Consider the following 21,348-nt stretch of genomic DNA (forward strand, 5'->3'; position numbering starts at 1 on the left):
GCTTTTAATCACTGACACCAATGACTGTCCTTGGGGCAGTTTTTCAACACTGAATCCACAAAACTGATTATTTACTTATTCATACTCCAAAGTCCACAAGACTTCTGTGTTTGTTAGAAACCTGCATTATAAAGTATTAAGCAATATACTTATCCAAGACAAATGTTCTTCAGAATTTGTCAAAGGAAAGGATAATGCTAAACAGACTTGAAATTCCTAACCTAATTCATTATGCAAAACCCACATTGGATTTTCTGAGACCCAAACATTAGTGTACAAACATGTGAAATGATCTCTGCCAAGCAAAGGTGGGGGGTGGGGCATGTCATTTGAGCAAAAGAATATTGGGAAAGACTGATTATCCTATATTTTGGAGAACTAATTCTTCCAGTTATATTTGTGTGTGTGTTTACTGCTGCTTACTAGATACAATACACATACGCATTCTAAATAGGAATCTTCTGTTTTAAAAAGGGATCCGTTTTGTCTTTAAAGCTTCTCCCCACCCTTAGTTTAGGACTTCCCTTATGTCAAAAAATAAATTAAAAAATAAAGCAATAGAATAAGCCATAGCTGAGAGAGTAAGGCCAATTACAGAATTAGGAAGTGAAAGGGCCTAGGTTTCCTACACAAAGGGGGAGGGGCAGAGTAATAAAATCATGTTGTAAGAAATAGTTTTAGTACTATTTAGTACTATTCCTCCTCTTCCTGAGGGAAAAGTGATAGGTTGCCTAGAATTTTAGGTTTCATTTTTAGCATTTTAAAAGGTGATATTGGCATTTTTAGTCTAGCCACCCCCCTCCTTTTTTTTTTAACCTCCACGGATTTTTTTTCTTAGTCCAAGCAATTTCTTTCAGGATGGGAGAAATTGTTTTTTCATCACTAAACAATAGAGAATGTATTCTGAAAGCCCATAAATACAATTTAAAGTTTTAAGAAAGACAACAATCCCAGCTGGGAAAGAGAAATGCAACCCATGAATATGCCACTTGTGAAATGTTATGTAGAATAATGTTTTCTATTGTTCTGACATGTAATCAATGTCTTTTGTTCCTTGATCACTTGCCTTTTGACCTATTACATAGAAAATTGTCTGTATCATTTGTTTCAATAATCATAATAATAATCAGTATAGAACTGGAGGGGACCTTGGAGGTCTTCTAGTCCAGTGGTCACCAACCAGTGGTCCGTGGACCACTGGTGGTCCGTGAGAAAATTTTGGTGGTCTGCAGAAAAATTATTTGCATTTTTTATATTGCACTAAATACTATTTACCTTTTTTAATAATTAATATTAGTGGTCCTCGGGATTTAAAATTATGAATTTAATGGTCCCTGAGGTCCGAAAGGTTGGTGACCCCTGTTCTAGTCCAAACCCCTGCTCAAGCAAGAGATCCTATACCATTTCAGACAAGTGGCTGCCCAATCTCTTCTTAAAAGCTTCCAGTGATGGAGCACTGAAGGCAAGCCATTCCTCTGGTTCATTGTTCTCTGTTAGAAAGTTTCTCCTTAATTCCAGGTTGGTTCTCTCATTGATTGGTTCCCATCCATTATTTCTTGTCTTGCCTTTTGGTGCTTTGGAAAATAATCTAACCACCTCTTCTTTATGGCAGCCCCTCAATGCTGGAATACTGCTATCATGTCACCCTCTAGTCCTTTTTTTCTCTAGTCTAGCCATACCTAATTCCTGCAAAGATTTGATCCTCTTTAATAAATCCTTTTGCTTTGCCTGAATTATTTGGTGATTTGCATTTTTGGGTGGGCAAAGAAGTCTATTTGTAAATGTAAACACGTTTCAAATTTAGGGATAAAGACTTCATATTAGCTCCACACCAAACTTGAGGTCTCTGAGTTTTGAGGCAACAATTCTATCAACTGATGGTGCAGTGGGTAAGGCTAAGGAAGGGACCAACAGAATTCTTTATCCACACAAGTAAAGGAGATAGTGGTGTTGATGTTTGGGATACAGATAGTCTTCACTTAGTAACCACAATTGAGATTAGCATCTCTGCCATGAAATAATATGATAGCTAAGCAGAAAATCACATGGATGGCAACTAGGCTTATGACCTTACTTCCCTCTCAGTCTTTAAACAGTCTTTAAGTAATTACTAAGCAAAAAAAAAATGTCATGATTGTAATTTATGATTTTAATTCTACCTTCTGTATTAATTCTGCTTGTCACAAGTTGGTTGTGAAGCATTTGATTGGTGATCACGTGTCTGCAGGACTTCAAAAATTGTAATTATGAAGATTGATCACGAAGTTTTTTTTTCTATTTATTTATTTTATTTTATTTATTTAATTAAACTTTTATACCGCCCTTCTCCCGAAGGATTCAGGGCGGTGTACAGCCTGCATTAAAACAATTTATATACACACTAAAATAACAGTTAAAAAGCTTATTCCAAAAAGGCCGAAATTAAAACCATCCAATTGACCATATAAAATACCCAATAAAATACAATTAAAATTTAAAATTTAAGAATTTAAAAAATTTAGCATTTAAAAATCAGGCCAGTCCCGCTTGGATAAATAAATAAGTTTTCAGTTCCCGGCGAAAGGTCCGAAGGTCAGGCAATTGGCGTAAACTGGGGGGAAGTTCGTTCCAGAAAGTAGGTGCTCCCACAGAGAAGGCCCTTCTAGATCTGTCATCATTTTGAACAGTTACTATGTGAGACAATTGCTAAGTGAGCACTTACCTGTAGTCAGTCTACTCCCTCCATTAGAAATCCTAGAGTTGAAGGCAAAGGTCAGGGTGAAGATGAAGAAGATTCCTTCTGTATCTGAGACAATGTAATGTGGTGGTATTGGGAATTGAGCAGACCTCCCATTACTGGAAAACTCTGTGTTTAAAAGACCAGTTCTGTGCTGTTTGCAACCACTGCAACATAGGGGGGAGGACTGACACTTTCCATCTTGACAGCACTAAATCGCCTGTTTTGCTTATCTCTGACATTACTGCAGAATTACTACTACAGAGCCCATATAACTAGCAAAAAGTGACTGGCTTTCAAACAAGCAAGATCCCTCCACAGTTTGAAGCAATCATTTGGCAGCAAGAGTGGTTCAAAAAACACCAGGTACTTTTAAGTGACCAGCTAGCTATTCTGTATGTTGGAGGATGATGGATTCTGCCACTTTCTCCATCTGATTACATCAACTGCTTTATTTTCTCACCTAGCAATTTTGCCAGCCAGGTAGGACCTACCCCAATCACGGATGCAGCAAGAAAGTGTTTTGAATAGTGCACCAATTAGCTGAAGTCCTTATGTTTATTTTATCTTGGTCCAGTTGAGGTGAACTGTATCTTCTTACCTTTCCCTCAGCATGTACTGGTTTCAATGGGTGAAAATAAACAATGAAGAGCCCTGGTGGCAAAGTAGTTGGAATGCAGTATTGTAGGCAAACTTTGAAATCAATTCTGATGGAGTTCAGTTGACTCAGCCTCCCATCCAGTAAAATGAGGGCCCAGATTGTTGAGGGCAATATGCAGACACTATAAACCAGGGGTCTCCAACCTTGGCAACTTTAAGACTTGTGGACTTCAATTCCCAGCAAAGCTGGCTGAGGAACTCTGGAAGTTGAAGTCCACAAGTTTTAAAGTTGCTAAGGTTGGAGACCCCTGCTATAAACCACCCAGAGAGTGCTATAAAGCACAATGGGGCAGTATATAAGTCTATGGTCCAGTTGAGGTGAACTGTGTCTTCTTACCTTTCCCTCAGCATGTACTGGTTTCAATGGGTGAAAATAAACAATGAAGAGCCCTGGTGGCAAAGTAGTTGGAATGCAGTATTGTAGGCAAACTTTGAAATCAATTCTGATGGAGTTCAGTTGACTCAGCCTCCCATCCAGTAAAATGAGGGCCCAGATTGTTGAGGGCAATATGTAGACACTATAAACCAGGGGTCTCCAACCTTGGCAACTTTAAGACTTGTGGACTTCAACTCCCAGCAAAGCTGGCTGAGGTACTCTGGAAGTTGAAGTCCACAAGTTTTAAAATTGCTAAGGTTGGAGACCCCTGCTATAAACCACCCAGAGACTGCTATAAAGCACAATGGGGCAGTATATAAGTCTATGTACTATGCCTATTGCTAATGTCTTCTACAATAAGCACAGCACTTCTCATGATGCAGAACCGCGGCCCTGGTGGGTACTGCTTTGTGGTGGGTAATGAATATGACTCACGCAGCAGATGAGATGCATATTGAATTGCTAAATTCAATCATAGCCACGGACAATAAAACAACATGAAAAGTGCAACCCATTAAGAATTGTTAAAAGTCATCTATGTTGCTCATGAATTGAATCAGATTGTGAGGGATGGCCTTGGTATTAAGAGATTATCTGGAAAAGAGTGATTGGTCATTATTTCCAGTGATGTATAAAAGGGAGACAGATACCAGGTCATCATTCATCTTGACACCTGATCTTCAAATATCTCTATCTGAGAAACACTATCTGTTGTTCAAGTAGTTGCTGAGGATGAAATAGCAAAGCATTCAGATAGATGGAAACTCAGTGTCAAGGCAATCTGTCTACCTGAACTGATGTTCTTGCAATGAAACTCTCAAATCCAATAGTCAAGGTTCTGCTCTTGACTTTTTATATAATAGAGTTCCTAAGTGTCTCTATGCACAATCATAGCAATTTGGGTTCCCACTGGAATTGTACAGTGGATGAAATTACCATATTTTTCACACTACAAGACACATTCCCCCCCCCAAAAAAAAAGTGGGTAGAAATGTCTGTGCATCTTATAGAGTGAATATTGCAGTGAGGGGGAGGGGCTGGTGCAGTGGCGCCATTTGCTGCCACTGCCATTCGCCACTGCTGGGGAACCCTGGAGCCTTCGCTGACGAGCAGCTGATTGGCAGTTGGATCGGCCTCCCAGAATACTGCCGATCAGTTGTTCTAGGCAGTGGGGATCGCTGCCACCGATCGCCGATTGGTAGCGGTGATTGGTTGCAGCGGTGAACGGCAGCAGCGGTAATGATCGGTGGCAGCAGTGAACGGTGGTGGAGATGATAGGTGGCGGCAGCGATCCCAGCCACCTTGAACAGCTGATTGATGGTATTCCAGGAGGCTAATCCAACCACCAATCAGTTACTCGGCTGCTCGGCAGTGAAGGCTTCAGCATTCCCCAGCGGCAGCAGCTCAGCTCTGTTGACTAGTGGTGGGCACAACGGAGCTGAGCCCTGACAAGCCACATGCTGGGGCTGCGATAACGTGCTGACCAGCCTGCTTGCTGTTTGCTGCAAGGACGCTAGCCAGCTGAATACTGGATGGATGCTGGGAGGCAGAGGCAGATTTTTTTTCTTGTTTTCCTCCTCTAAAGCTAATGTGCATCTTATGGTCCTGTGAGTCTTACAATGAGAAAAATATGGTACTTCATTAAAGGCCATTAAGTGTCAACGTTCCAGAAAACCCCTCCTGCAGAAAAGACTCTGAAACCAACATCTTTCAAAGTTCTTTTACTAGCATAGGTAAACTGGCACAGTTGGAGGAAAACCGAAACTGGGGATTCCGGTTCCTCCCTCAGTAATACAAACTCCAAAATCTCCACCCTCATGACCCCTCTGCCGGTCACATGCTCCAATCCTCAACCGTCCCATGTCAAAGCATCACTCCAGCCACTCCTTCTCCAGATGTGAACCCAGCCTGACCTTGACCGGCAGAAAATGTTATTATGTCTAATCATCCCTTGCACTACCACCCTCCTTCCCTCCTTTCCCACAGAGGAGAATTGTGGCAGCGCATGGAAGCCTTCGGCCTAGTATGGCTTCCAAAGCTGACATTAAGATTTCTGTATTAGAAAAAGTGCATCCTGAAAGCCTAACATACACTTTTATTTTGTTAAGCAAATGTTTTTAACAGGCGTAAGCTCAGAGAATAAATCTTCACCCTCAAAAGGCTTAATATATAAAATGACTATGGTTAATAAACCTGCTGTTACCGTGTCACATAAGAGTACCTGGAGCATGCTGATTAATCTCAGATATGAAAGTTTTTTAAGGTATATTATTAATAAAACAAAGAAAAGAATAACGTGGAGGAATTTTGTAATGTTGGTATTTTTTAAAAAATGAAAATGCAAAAAAAATGCAAAGCAATAAAAAGCTTTTTATTGTAATAAATATGAATATTTATTTATCCAAATCCAAATTAGAATTATTCTGTTTGTAAGCATCTTCAAATGATGTTGCATGCTGAAGTCAACAGCTATTCCAATAAACCTGAGTAACTATAGTCTTCCAACAGTAAAAAAAAGATACTATAATGAAAGTTAATTTGCATGTTTCTTGCAACATGAAATGAGGCAGAGAAGTCATTCAAGGTTTTTCCCCCAATTATGTTATCTAAAGAAAAACAAAATATGTTAAGTGTTACTTACAAAGAGAGACAAATTATATACTTATAACCAGTACTTCTAAAGCTTGGTTTAGAATATAAGATTAATTATTCATAAATGAGAAAACAGCAGTACTGCTCAGCTCAAAAAAGAGGTTATATAAACCATTGTAACTTCTAAGTAACCTATTGCTAAATTCTGCATTTTTTGTCAACTGATCTCTCATCTTTTTTAAAAAAGGGAAAAATTTTATAGCAATAAGGTTTTTTTTTCATATTCTTGAACAGACTGACACTGTCTGATGCTTTCATCTCATTTTATGTACCCATATTAGAATACTTTCCCTTTCTCTATTTTACAAAGTGCTTTATACAGTTAAAGATATATTGTATAAATATCCATCAAGTTTTCTACATCAAGCTAAGTCTTGGTAAAAGATACTTAATTTAATAGAGTAGAACATATCTGTTTTTAATATTGCCAATAATTCAGGTTCAACTGAGCTTTGATAAATTAAAAAATAAAAATCTTCTATTTTTCTAATTATGGCAGAATGAGAGAAACCTAACAGGAAGTCCTTGGAAATTGATTTTTTGAGGTAGCAATAAATAAGTGTTTGAACACTTTGGATAAATATATTTAATATACATTGTCCCAATACCATTTTGTTAGACAATATACCCAAATTCTTAAAATATGTTTGAATAAGGAAAACATAGAACTACATAAGTATGAAAATATGTGGCAGATAATGTTTTGCTTACCCTTTATTTTTAATGCATTGGGGATACAATAGTTGTCCATTCTGACACTGTACTCTAAATTCAGAGGGTGAATTTGATAGAAGTCTACCTGTAGTAGTGTGATATGCTTTGCATACAAATTCAACAAATTCTCCGTGAAGAAAATAAGGTCGATTGTCAAAATCCCATTTCAAAAGCAAATTATTTTTTGCCATCTCTTCCTGTGACAAGGTGCATGGCTCTTTAGAAAGTAAACACAATATTATTATTTTTTACCATACCATGAAATGTAATAGAACATTTCCCTTAGATACTAGAATTCTTTTTATATTGCATCTGATAAAATGTAAATATTAATGAACTACAACAGGGGTGTCCAAACTTGGTCCCTTTAAGACTTGTGGACTTCAACTCCCAGAGTCCCTCAGCCAGCAAAGCTGGCTGAGGAACTCTGGGAGTTGAAGTCCAAAAGTCTTAAAGGGACCAAGTTTGGACACCCCTGAACTACAACTTCATAAATTAGAATTATCAAGAGTTTATTTTCACTCCATTAGATTGCTAATTTGAAGATAAAGCTAGTATTCATTGTTCTGTTTCTTGCCTGGATTACCTCACAGGGCTAACACCACTGCTGTGAGTCAGGCCTTAAAATAATCTAAGTGAGATCAGATCTATGATTTGCATGATGGCTATGAACGTCTTTATTTATTTTATTTATTTATTTATTAAATTTTTATACCGCCCTTCTCCCGAAGAACTCAGGGCGGTTTACAGCCATAGTAAAAACAACAGCAATATACACATAAAACCATAATTAAAAAACTTATTACACAAATGGCCGAATTAAAACATTTAGAATAAAACCCCATAAATTATAAAATATTAAAACGTTAAAACTAATTAAAATCCTATGCCAGTCCTGCGCGAATAAACAAATAGGTCTTCAGCTCGTGGCGGAAAGTCCGAAGGTCCGGCAGTTGCCGAAGTCCAGGGGGAAGTTCGTTCCAAAGGTTGGGAGCCCCCACAGAGAAGGCCCTCCCCCTGGGGGCCGCCAGCCGACATTGCTTGGCGGACGGCACCCTAAGGAGTCCCTCTCTGTGCGAGCGTACAGGTCAGTGGGAGGCATTCGGTAACAGCAGGCAGTCCCGTAAGTACCCTGGCCCTAAGCCATGGAGCACTTTAAAGGTAGTCACCAAAACCTTGAAGTGCACCCGAAAGACCACAGGTAGCCAGTGCAGACTGCGCAGGAGTGGTGTTACATGGGAGCAACGTGTGGCTCCCACTATCACCCGCGCAGCTGCATTCTGAACCAACTGGAGCCTCCGGGTACTCTTCAAGGGGAGCCCCATGTAGAGAGCATTGCAGTAGTCCAAGCAAGAGGTAACCAGAGCATGAGTGACCATGCATAAGGCATCCCGGTCAAGGAAGGGGCGCAGCTGGCGAACCAGGCGAACCTGGTAAAAAGCCCTCCTGGCGATGGTCGTCTGATGATCTTCGAAAGACAACCGCCCATCCAGGAGGACGCCCAAGTTGCGAACCCTTTCCACTGGGGCCAATGATTCGCCCCCAACAGTCAGCCGCGGCTGCAGCTGACTGTACCGGGGTGCCGGCATCCACAGCCACTCCGTCTTGGAGGGATTGAGTTTGAGCCTGTTTCTCCCCATCCAGACCCGTACAGCTTCCAGACACCAGGACAGCACTTCGATGGCTTCGTTGGGATGGCCTGGGGTGGAAAAGTACAGCTGCGTATCATCAGCGTACAGTTGGTACCTCACCCCAAAGCCATTGATGATCTCACCCAGCGGCTTCATATAGATGTTGAACAGGAGAGGCGAGAGAATCGACCCCTGCGGCACCCCATATGTGAGGGGCCTCGCGGTCGATCTCTGCCCTCCTGCCAACACCGTCTGCGACCGGTCAGAGAGATAGGAGGAGAACCACCAATAAACGGTGCCTCCCACTCCCAAACTGAGCTGCTTCCTGCTCCATGTCTAGGAAAAGCAAGTTGAAGTCCCCCAAATAGAGTCTGGGGAACTCTAACACCAACATGCCCACTACATCGAGCAGCTCAGGCAGGGAATCTCAACAAGACAAGACAACAGCAACAATTAAAGTTGATCTCTAGAAACCAATCTTATCAGTGGGGCCTCACAGCTGATTATCTGTAGGGCAGTGCCTCTGAAAGTCAACAGCATCTCTCAGATGACAATAGTCATTCCATCACCAAGAGTGGCAACTGGAGCCATGCTTGAAACCCAGATAGTCTCATTCCTGAGATGGGAATACACTCCTCCATGCCCAAGCAGATTTCACTAATATATAGTAGATCAACCCTCTCATCCACTATCAAATCATGAATCAGAATCACATTCACCAAGAGCAGTCTATTCCCATTGTTGTTATATACCAAATCTGAGCTTTCATTCCAGTGCTACAAAGCATAACTGCAACATCTAATTCATTGCCATGTAATATAATGGAGCAATTGGAAAACTTTACATTGAGGGCCCTCCATTTAGGCATGAAGACACCATTGCTTTTCTAAAATGTATTGAAACACATTGAAGCTGCATGTTTATTTGGTATCTATTTGCATTGATACCAAGATAATGATAACACTACTATACAATACCTATACAATCAGGTGGAGTAGTCCATTGGCTCCTTGAACAAAAGACTGTCATGGAACCTTGCAAAACATGATATTCATTGCAACTGTACTGTATTGTTGAACCATCTTCATAGTTTTCTGTTAATGAGCCCATAACAACTCCATTTTCTATGGAAGGTGGAGGACCACAGTTAGCACTTAAGCCTGTAAAACCCAGTGGAAAAATACAGCTGCGTATCATCAGCGTACAGTTGGTACCTCACCCCAAAGCCATTGATGATCTCACCCAGCGGCTTCATATAGATGTTGAACAGGAGGCGAGAGAATCGACCCTGCGGCACCCCATATGTGAGGGGCCTCGCGGTCGATCTCTGCCTCCTGCCAACACCGTCTGCGACCGGTCAGAGATAGGAGAGAACCACCAATAAACGGTGCCTCCCACTCCCAAACTGAGCTGCTTCCTGCTCCATGTCTAGGAAAAGCAAGTTGAAGTCCCCCAAATAGAGTCTGGGGAACTCTAACACCAACATGCCCACTACATCGAGCAGCTCAGGCAGGGAATCTCAACAAGACAAGACAACAGCAACAATTAAAGTTGATCTCTAGAAACCAATCTTATCAGTGGGGCCTCACAGCTGATTATCTGTAGGGCAGTGCCTCTGAAAGTCAACAGCATCTCTCAGATGACAATAGTCATTCCATCACCAAGAGTGGCAACTGGAGCCATGCTTGAAACCCAGATAGTCTCATTCCTGAGATGGGAATACACTCCTCCATGCCCAAGCAGATTTCACTAATATATAGTAGATCAACCCTCTCATCCACTATCAAATCATGAATCAGAATCACATTCACCAAGAGCAGTCTATTCCCATTGTTGTTATATACCAAATCTGAGCTTTCATTCCAGTGCTACAAAGCATAACTGCAACATCTAATTCATTGCCATGTAATATAATGGAGCAATTGGAAAACTTTACATTGAGGGCCCTCCATTTAGGCATGAAGACACCATTGCTTTTCTAAAATGTATTGAAACACATTGAAGCTGCATGTTTATTTGGTATCTATTTGCATTGATACCAAGATAATGATAACACTACTATACAATACCTATACAATCAGGTGGAGTAGTCCATTGGCTCCTTGAACAAAAGACTGTCATGGAACCTTGCAAAACATGATATTCATTGCAACTGTACTGTATTGTTGAACCATCTTCATAGTTTTCTGTTAATGAGCCCATAACAACTCCATTTTCTATGGAAGGTGGAGGACCACAGTTAGCACTTAAGCCTGTAAAACCCAGTGGAAAAAATAAAGGCAGCATAAGACCATAATGTTTATGGCTAAAATCAATTTCAAAATTGAGAGAAAAGATGCTTTTGTACAATTTTTTTCCTGAAATCCCTATTTTATAGAAGTAGTGAACTATTGGGGTAAAATGCTTCCCCATTCAAGAGGAAAAGGTGAGAGGTACAGTCATCATTCTGATTTTATATATATTATTATCTATGGTTTTATGTAAAAGAATAACATTTAGATGCACATAACTGGTGAATCTCATTACTGTAATACAATGATTGAACTTTTAACCACCAAGTGATATACTGGCAATCCATGTTTGCAATTGGTTCTGTCAATTCATTCATTAAGCAAAGCAATCTTTGCTTAAGTGAAATCGCATTATTTGCTTGAAATTTTACTTTGATTTTTTTTTGCTTTGCAGCATAAGAAGAATATGGCCCCAAACAGCTGGATGAGCCCAAACACCAAGGAAAAGTTTTCAGAAATTGATTCATGAGGAAGTCAGATAAAAGGGCAAATCTATAACCCCTTTTCCGCATTCCCACATCATTTCCAACACTGGAAAAACTAGTAAGAACACACAGTGGGCAATATACATTGAAACAAATGCACTAGCACTGGCTGTTTGCCTAGAATACCATGGACCATGGATACCTTTTGTGGCCACAGACCATGGCCATGGACCCCCAAGACTCAAGATTTAAATCATAACATTTTTTAAAATCTTTGCAGACCCCCTGTGATGATAATGCAGCCCACCCAGAGATTTGCAGTTCTAACCAGTGGCCTAACATGCTTACAACTGCAAGCCACAAGCCCCTTAGAAGGCACACAAACCTTTACTGTGAAACTGGTTAGGCAACCAGATTCCAAGATCCCTCTCACAGTTACTACTCTTGAGCCAGGTACCATTTATAGTGTACCTGTGCATTTTGTTTTTCTGGCCTAATGTAGAACCTTACTTTTTTTCACCATTGAATTTCATTTTGTTAGATAGCACCCAATGTTCAAGTCTGTCAAGATCCTTCTGTATCTTAAGCCTATCTTCTGGAGTGTTGGCTATACTTGCAAGCTTGGTGTTGTCTGCAAATTTGATGGGTTCCCCATCTATCTCCTCGTCCAAATCATTGATGAAGATGTTGAATAGTACTGGGCCTAAAACAGCTTTTTCATCATACTTTTTCATTACTGTCATAAGTGTAAATGGTTCCTATCTGAGAATGTTGGAATTTGCCAAACTCCAGATAAAACTTTTGCTAAGAACTGCATCATTTTACCTTTGGAAATACACTGAGGGTATCTCAATTGTCCATCACTACAGTACACCAGCAATTTGGATTCTGAGACTAAGGGTGGCAAAACATATCCTGGTTTACATACAAATTCAATAAAATCACCATGCATGAAATACCATTCTTTTTCAAGCTTCCATTTCATTTCTATGTTGTAATCGCCAGGAATTTCTTCTGTAGCTAAACATGGCTCTGTAAGATATGAGTCAACAATAATGTATTAAGTTCTGTGATTAAAAAAAATATTGGTACTCAGTAATTTACCAAGGCACAAACCTAATTGATTGTTGATATTGGGAGATGGGAAGGGAAACATTCTTCATTTATGGTTAACAATGATTTGTTGTCTTTTGTAGTCTCTTCCCTTAGAGTGGGTGTCAGCAACCTGCAGCTCTTTTGTCCCCCTGCTGTGGCTCCCTGCCAGCTGAACCCACCACCGGCTGGCCCTGTTCCCCCACCCTCACCTCCTAGTCACTCCTCGCCTGGCCTGAGAAGGTAAGGGTGATGGCGGTGGATGGAGACTTGCTCCATATTCCAGAGCAGGAGCGAAGCGCCCCTGTACTTGCTGACTATATAAAGTCAGGCGCCACTGACTCTTTTTTATGATTTTCAGATAGATAGATAGATAGATAGATAGATAGATAGATAGACAGACAGACAGACAGACAGACAGACAGACAGACAGACAGACAGAGGGGGGGAAACAGAGAGAGAAGGATGAGAGAGTGAGAGATGAGAGAGAGAGAGAGAGAGAGAGAGAGAGAGAGAGAGACCTATTTCCCACAGAAAAGAAAACACTGGGAGCAACAAAACCCGGATAGGCATGGCTGGGGGGTGTCATGTGATTGGGTGAGAGTGAGTGATGAGTTGGCCACGCACACCCAGGTTTTGTGGCTCCTGGTGTTTTCTTTTCTGTAGGAAATGGGTCCAAATGGCTCTTTGAGTATTTAAGGTTGCAGACCCCTGCCTTCCTTAGAGAGTAAAGCTTTGTGGTGATCAACAGAATCATGATCCCCAGTATAGAAAAACATATAAACTGATTAATCTTTCATGTATTATTCACATTGCAGCAGCTCAATCCATAACACAAAATGTATAATGGGCAGAGCTTATCTATTGTTAGCTATTTCTTATCAAATGAAGATATGTCAGCTGGGATAACCAAACAATACGTTCAAATACATGTTGAATATTAACTATGCTGGTCACTCCTCAAATGTTGTGTTTTAACCACACTTAGAGAAATCAGTTTTCAAACGGTTTTGGAGAAGAAACATTTGGAGAAAACCAACTATCATTCTTTTAAAGAATAATTATAAGGTTTATAGAAACATAATGCTGCATGTTTCTTTAGCCTAATTTGTAAATAAACATTTCATAGAATAGTAATACACTATAGTGGTCTTATAGTGGTCAGAATTCTTCAATTTAATCATTTATATAACGTACACTATTTATTCTTCAAGGCTTACCTAAACAAGTCGGTGGCTCAGTCCAAGTTCCATGGATACAATGAACTGTACTGGATCCTTTCATTATATGCAAAGGACGACATGCATATTCCACTAAAGATCCAGGGCTGTAACTTGCCAACTGATTGATATCATTAACGGTAATACTATTTTTAACTACAGGAGGGGAATTGCAGCTCCCACCAGTTTCTACAGTCCGATAATCTTCTGTGGTCAATGCCCTGCCCACATCTGAGAAATAAAAATAATGGAAACAGAAGTACAACAATAACAATCTAATGATGTTCAACTATACTTTATCAAAATTATTACATACAGTAAATGGCATTTCAATCCTTTTGCATTTTTAAGTTACAAATTTCCCTTTTCTTTTTCTCAACATGTTAGCTTTAAGCTAACAAAGTCATAGTTAGGAAAATTCAGAAGTCAGCAAAAGGTTGTACTCAATTTTCTACTGCCTCTCTGACATAGAAAAGGGTCAGTTTTTAGTTCTGGGAATAAATATATTCTTACAGAAATAATATCATCTGAATCTCTTGGATAGAACTAGCTATCCAGAATGTCTGATATCTAGAATACTCTATTTTGGATGACTAAATATCCCTGAATGCATATCACATTTATATTTGAAGAGAAAATACGTAACATAGGCATTACATTATATAGTAAAATTCCATCTTCCATTATATAATTATCTAACACCAATATTTAGAGTCAGACCTATGCATTTGGGAGGTGAAGTCCATTTCCCATTCTCACATCGGATTTCTCTAGTTCCATTAAGCTGGAATGAATGCTCACACTGATAATGTATTACGTCCCCCTGACGGTAGGTTCTTAAATTGGTTAGCAATATGGTATTTGGGGGCTGAGGTGGGGGAGGGCATTTGTTTCTTCTTTCTGTAATCAGAATAATAAATAATAGCAAAATACCATTTTGTTTAAGTAAAAGTTTTACAGTACACTCTTTCAGAAAAGACAAAGAAATCTTGGACTAAAACAAAACATCATTATCTTTTTCTAGGAAAAAAAAATCAAGCACACTGCTTTTACTATACTTATACTATGTATACTTATCCAGTAAGATAGTAAGGGAAGCAAAATCAAAGTACACAGTCACAGTCCTCCAGGTAACCAAAATGTGAAACACACCTACTTGGAAAAAAATAATTGTAAGGATAAACATGCTATATATAGAAAAGGAGCATTTGGTTTATGCTCTTCAGTTAATGATTCAGTATAATTTTTCCCTCTTAACTATTTCTGCAACATATTTAAAGCAAATTATATAATCAGTGGTTTTTGGTGAAGAGCAGGGAAAAAGAATATATTGTATAATGAAAATATTAATGGAGGTTGCTCTACCAAAATGGAGGCTCGCTTATGGCTGGTAGACTTAATTCTATGGTTAAAGCTTAACTCTTGTCCAATAAACCAGGTTGCTCTAAGAACTTCTACTCTGTCCCCGGAGTTTTAACTGTTTGTGGGCTATGCCTCTTGAGCAGCAAGTCCTTACTGATAAGGGCAAAATGAACTACTCTTTAAATCCTGGCATCTGAATCCGATTCTGAAGCCAGCCAAATAACTTCCTACTGTCTAATCTCAAAGTTGATATAACTTCTGCTCTGTTAGAGGGCAAATTTAATAGGACATCCTATCAGGAAAAAAATTGCCTATTTGAACTTTAAATATGCCATGGGACCAGGTTATTTGAGGAACTGTCTCTCCCCAATCACATCTACCCATCCCATCAGGTCTGGCAAGAAAGGCGTGTTGCAGGTCCTATCCACAAAGGAAGTTCATCTGATGGCACCCGATGGAGAGCATTTTCTGCTGTGGCACCCACAGCAGAAATGAAAGATCATTTTCCCTAAGATTGGCCCTGACCTTGCTGACTTTACTGAAGGGCCTGAAAACATGGCTTTACCATGTGGCTGTGGGGATCCAGTAATGTACAGTAGGCATGGAGCCTACAAAGTGGCCCTGTTGCTAAGGAAATTGAGTGAACTGTCTTGCAGATGGATTTCTAAATGACTTTCAATTTCTTTATTGTCTTTAATAGATTTTTGTTAAGTTTTTTTCTTGTTTTGTGTGCCAGTCATGTTTGTAAGATGGGCAATTATACAACTTTACTAAACAAAGTTATAGGGATCTATGAATAGTATAAAAGAAGTACCTTCACATATTGGAAATTCTGGATACCAGCCAAAATAATAACACTGAATTAATTCAGATCCTCTTAAAGTATAACCTTCCAAACAGATAATCTGAATTACATCTCCTTCTTCATAAGTGCTTTTCTTAGGATATACTTTTCCATGTGCAATATGATTTGGAGATGAACACTCTAATTCTAAAAAGCAAGGCAAAATAAGAATGAATATGAATAAGTGATTTATTTTTTAGTGTTGACAGATACCACCTGCTGTTGGTATTTGGCCTAAAGCAAAGTCCTGTAAATTAACTTACTAGTACATTTGGGAACAAGTAACCACCCTTGAATCTGACACAGCACTTCTTCTGTTGTGTTTCCTCCGGCTGTAACATATCCATCCATGCATTCATATTTGAGCTTGTCATTCACACTGAACGTTCTCTGCACTGTATGATAATGACCATATAACAGATCTGGAGCTAAGCAAGTCCCTGAAAACAAATGGCAGAAAAACCAAACAGGCATTGAAAAAAGGGAAGAGGAAAAATAGGTTGTGCAGAAAACAGTACAAGGTATAGATAGCATTATATTTGTTGTTGTTGATATTTTTAATTCACTGACACTAAGTTATCTCGAGAGAAGCCTAAATATGGAAGCAATGAGTTAGTCATAAATTAAGACAGGTATAGTAGAGACAAAATAACTCAAAACACTTTTTTTCCAGATTAATTGACTTCAGCTAATCAATTAAAGGTCAGATTTAATTCTATTGGTCTCTTGAGTTACTCTGTGCAAGTAGCTCCAAACCTGGCCAGAATTGAATCCTCAATCTTTGCAAGATTTTTTTTATCTTGGGGACGATGGGTGTTAAAGGATGAAAAGTTTTGCAACTTTCAGGAAGTGATAAAAGCAGGCAGGCAGGCAGAAAGCAAGGAAGGAAAGTTGGTTGGTTTTCCAGGGCTTACTGCCAGCTTCTCACAAGGAAATTCATTGGTGAAGACAACAGGAAGTTGGAAGACTCTTCCAGTCTCACTGATTTTTTTTTATCCACCTGTGGTGATTCAGATTTTTTTTTAAGGAAATATTTTTGAAACAATGACCCAATGGGTCATGGGTTATTTAATATTACCTAAAGGTTCTTTAGTGGCTTCCATACACTGTGGATGAACTGACCACCCATCTTGAAGACATTGTATACTTGCATCCCTCTTGCCTTCTGGAGTTTGGTAGCCTGAATGGCAACTATATTTTAAGTTTTCCCAGATGTCGTAAGATAATTTTGTATCAGAAAATACACCATTATCCAAAGTAGGTTGAACGCATTTCTCTTTAGTGTGTTAAAGGAAAAAGAGGAGAAAAATGTTATATTTCTTTTCTTTGTTCATAAAAGTTAAACTCTTACATGGCAAGAATTATATTATAAAAAGGACCCATAGTCACTTAACCAAATTCCATACATCAAGAAGCCATGTTAATAGCTTGAGAAATCTACAGATAATCCTTGCTTATTTACTGGATACTTAACAACTATTCAAAGTTATAAAAAACTCCTCCAAAAGGTACTTATGACCCTTCCTTCCATATCCACCCATACTGTCAAGGCTTGGCAACTAGCTCACATTTGCAATCAGTTGCAGCATCCCATGGACACATGATAGCAATCTAGAACTTTTTTGTCAGCTATTTAACTATCAAATTGTATATAGATTGCTCATCCTAGCTATACTTTACAGTGTATATAACTTTCAAATTTTCTTATCACATGAAGAATACAACATTTCTTTTCTAACTAGACTAGAAAGATAAGAATGTGGACTTACTATAACATTTGGGGACTGGTGTCCAGCCTTCATTGGTGCAATTTACCCTTCCGTTTTGACTTCCAGTTTCAGTTGAATACCCAGCCAAGCAGGTATATGAGAGCTTTTCGCCTTTCTTCATTGGAAAATAATAATTTTTAAAACTATAATAATATAGTGCAATCCTTCCATTTTCTATATTGGGGAAGTCACAAGCTTTGTCTAGAAGAAATGTATTAATATTCAAGTAGGAAGAAATGAAAAAATATACCCTTCAAACCACTTCATTTTAACCATGGACAGTAGGCAAATGAAAAAAAAAGACAGGAACTGTCTTTAAAATATGTTATCAGTGACTATGCTCAGATAGTTGAATCCAGTTGAATACATTGTTTCTACTTCATGACTCAAATTTTGACAAAATCCTCATATATATGTAGGTTTGCTTACTGTTCACTTTATAAGCCTAAACTTTAAACTTCACTTTATAAGAACTTTATAAGATGTGAAGTTGTTAAAAGGATATTAGAACCTAATGAATAAATAAATACCAAGTCCTTTAAAAAATCTTACAAAACAATGCAATTAAAATGCAAGTTTGTAATATGAGGCTTATTGTATGATGTAATATCCCAATAAACATGATCTTCTATTTACCATGTTTCCCTCTTACACACACACACACCTCGGTTAAGATTAAATTATTATCCAAAATCTTTTGATTGCTAGCACAACTTTCAGCCTCTCAGGATGCATGCAATCATACGTTTTTACATATATTCTTAAAAAAATAAAGACGTAATCAGAAGGGGATGATACACACATCAATTTTGAACCTAGAACATCAGTATCTACTGCCTTATAATTGTTGAAAAAGTAGTGACATTTTAACAACATATATTTGATTTTTACCTTCAGCAAGAAGTTTCCTTATTGCAGCAAACATTAATAGAAATGAAAACATCCACCTTTTATATCCCATCCTGAGTGCTTTCCTGGCAAGTTTGTATTATCCCACTTTTGGTAGTTTACTCCGTTCTGAAGGCAGTTCAGTTAATAATTTATAGGAGAGCATGACAGACTGGAAGATAAATTGAAAGATTATTTCTTAAACTACTACTCGTTCTAGGTAACGACTATTTGAGGCCTCAGATTCAATCAAAAATGACTCGGATTTAATCTTAATTAACTCATTTTAATCAAGCTGGGAAATTCATATTATAGTTTCTTCTGTATTTACTCCTAGACTGGCATAAAATACTTTTATTGAAATCCGTATCATTTTTACTTCTTTGGCCTTGTCAGCTATATGAAGTCTGACAGGTAAAAACTGTTCTTTTCACTATGAAACTTTATTTCCAATATAGAATTATATATATCTAAGTTGTAGGAAGGCAGCATCTCCTTTAGGATATTTCACAATATACCTGTTCTGTCTCCCCCACCTCACTTAAGAAAACACACGTGCCGAAGAACGTCTGCCAGCAATGTTTACAAATTGGCCTAGTTTCCTTTGGCAGAGTAAAGTTCCGGCAGCAATTCCCCAAGTTCTTATCAAGAGTCAGCGTGTTACAGTCCATCGCCGGAGCAACCAGGAGACCACAGAATGGTCAAGAGTTACTCATGAAAATCCAAGCCTTAAATCCAAAAACTGTCTGAAGCTCACACGATACAGTTCCCCCTTAGTAGCTTTTGTCCGTCACAAGGGCCAGATGGCAACCCCACTCGCTTTTATCCCCTGTGGAGTGTGGCTCAGTGATTCAGCACTCTGGGCCTGCCACACCTCTTCCTCTGCTACGCACGCCTCTCTTGCTGACAGTGCCTAGGGTCTATCCAGGATTGATTCTCGTCTTTTATCTGTGGAGGCTCAGACACGCCTTCTTCCTGGCCTTCCGCCGGCACTTGAGGCGTTGCCAGGAAGGAGGGACCTGGAGAGGGAAGTCTTGTCGGCTCCTCTCCCTCACTCTCCTCCTCCTCCTCCATGAAGACAGGCTCGGGGGCCAGAATCACAATACCATTCCAAGTTCTACAAATGTAAGATGACCAATTGTCCTCCTTTAGGAAGACAGTCCTTCTTTTGTAAGTTCTGTCCTCTCTCAGTGTCCTCCTACATGTCCTCCTTTTCGATATTTGAAGACTAATCTGTAAATCTCCGTATAGCAATGCCGATCCGATCCGTTGCGTGTGATGTATTTGTATTTGACACAATGATTCAAGACTCAGTACAATGCGGTGAGATGCGATTATGAGACGCATGCACTCCGCACAGAATTGTTTTGAGTGTGCCGAGCGCAAGTTGCTTTGTTTACTTCTTACCGAAACACAACACAGCACACACGCACATATTAGACTCACTTCTTTCTCAGTGAATATTCAATCATACACAGTTGAGCACAATAATTCATGTTTTATTTTTTATTTTTTTGTTTACATTTATATCCCGCCCTTCTCCAAAGACTCAGGGCGGCTTACATTGTGTTTTATTAATTCATGTTTTATTAATTAATACATGTTTTATTAATTCATTATGCATTTATCATATTATAGTGTATTCTGTATTATTGTTGCAATGAATAAAATGTTTCTTTTATTTACGATATTTTTTTCTTCAATTTATTTGTCTTCCTTCTCATTGTAAAAAAGTTGGTCACCTTAATAAATGTAACATTAAAAGTATGGGAAAATATTTAATTACTAATTCATAATAATTAAACATTAATTCATCAGATTGATTCAAATGTGAAAAAAATCTGCAATGCTTACGTGATCTGTTAAAAGGTCTTTCATGTCACTGGATAGCTCTAGGCTAGGTTTTTAAATACTTATACATAATAATCTGCACTTAGTTAAACAGTATCTCCCCAACATTGAAGTGATTCATGACTTAATAATCTCACATTTGGATTATTGTAATCCACTATATCTATCATTCAAGTTGGCATACTTTAACCAGTGAAGGATGGGATTCCTAGACTGTTATACTGAAAGCTAAACAGGACTAGATAGCACTATTCCTAAAAATCCTATGGTACAAGTTCATTGTAAACATTGACATTCAATTGCCCTTAAACTATTTATGAATGTAAAATAAAATAAATTCTGCTGGAATTGTTCATAATCTCAGATGGTTCAACTTTTCCATAGTTCCCAGCAGTAGAACATTTTCCAATTATGTAAGTCTTCTGAAGAGATGTTGGCTGTCTTTTCCCCATCACATATATAATTTTTTTAAATAAAATCATATTCACCAAGAAAATTGCAAATAAGCAAAACTTTTAGATTAGCTATTACTTTGTTTCTGTTAAAATGAAATTTGCATTATTTTAGTATCCATTATTGAATGTTGCTTTATTGCAGAAGCCTTGTTTTGTATTCTTCTGGGCTCCTCTAGGATGAAAAAATAAATAATAGGTCAAATCCCTAGGCTGATACATTTTATTGAAAGAAAGCTTTGCAATCAACTATTAAAAAAATAAAAGAAGTGTTTACTAAAAGGCTTGCTAGCCATATTCATTGACAGACAATAACACTACCACCAAACAGGCCAAGGCATTTAAACATGTAGGAATTACTATTAAATCTTCTGTAGTTTGAAGGAAAATTAAAAGCTTATTCGA

The 21,348-nt window shown here is 38.6% G+C and overlaps 1 protein-coding gene across 1 annotated transcript; it reads right to left on the minus strand.

The window, feature by feature from the left end:
- Positions 1 to 7,111: 7,111 nt before the first annotated feature.
- On the minus strand, positions 7,112 to 18,713 carry LOC131194831 (coagulation factor XIII B chain-like). Its single transcript, XM_058176328.1, has 10 exons — positions 18,644 to 18,713; positions 17,753 to 17,953; positions 17,062 to 17,259; positions 16,247 to 16,423; positions 15,954 to 16,130; positions 14,498 to 14,677; positions 13,778 to 14,008; positions 12,291 to 12,497; positions 10,819 to 11,001; positions 7,112 to 7,335 (listed from the first exon to the last, which is right to left on the minus strand). Exons 1-10 carry the CDS (start codon positions 18,711 to 18,713, stop codon positions 7,112 to 7,114), a joined length of 1,848 nt encoding a protein of 615 aa, XP_058032311.1.
- Positions 18,714 to 21,348: the final 2,635 nt, after the last annotated feature.

The sequence above is a fragment of the Ahaetulla prasina genome, chromosome 3, assembly GCF_028640845.1.
Source record: "Ahaetulla prasina isolate Xishuangbanna chromosome 3, ASM2864084v1, whole genome shotgun sequence".
NCBI lineage: Eukaryota > Metazoa > Chordata > Lepidosauria > Squamata > Colubridae > Ahaetulla > Ahaetulla prasina.

What these genes read in the sequence shown, in the direction of transcription:
- LOC131194831 (XM_058176328.1), bottom strand. Translation starts at nt 18,713, where the DNA reads ATGGGATATAAAAGGTGGATGTTTTCATTTCTATTAATGTTTGCTGCA. An exon ending in ACCAGTCCCCAAATGTTATA is followed by an intron (nt 17,260 to 17,752) that starts GTAAGTCCACAT and finishes AACACACTAAAG; the next exon opens with AGAAATGCGTTCAACCTACT. An exon ending in AGAATTTCCAATATGTGAAG is followed by an intron (nt 14,678 to 15,953) that starts GTACTTCTTTTA and finishes TTCTGATTACAG; the next exon opens with AAAGAAGAAACAAATGCCCT.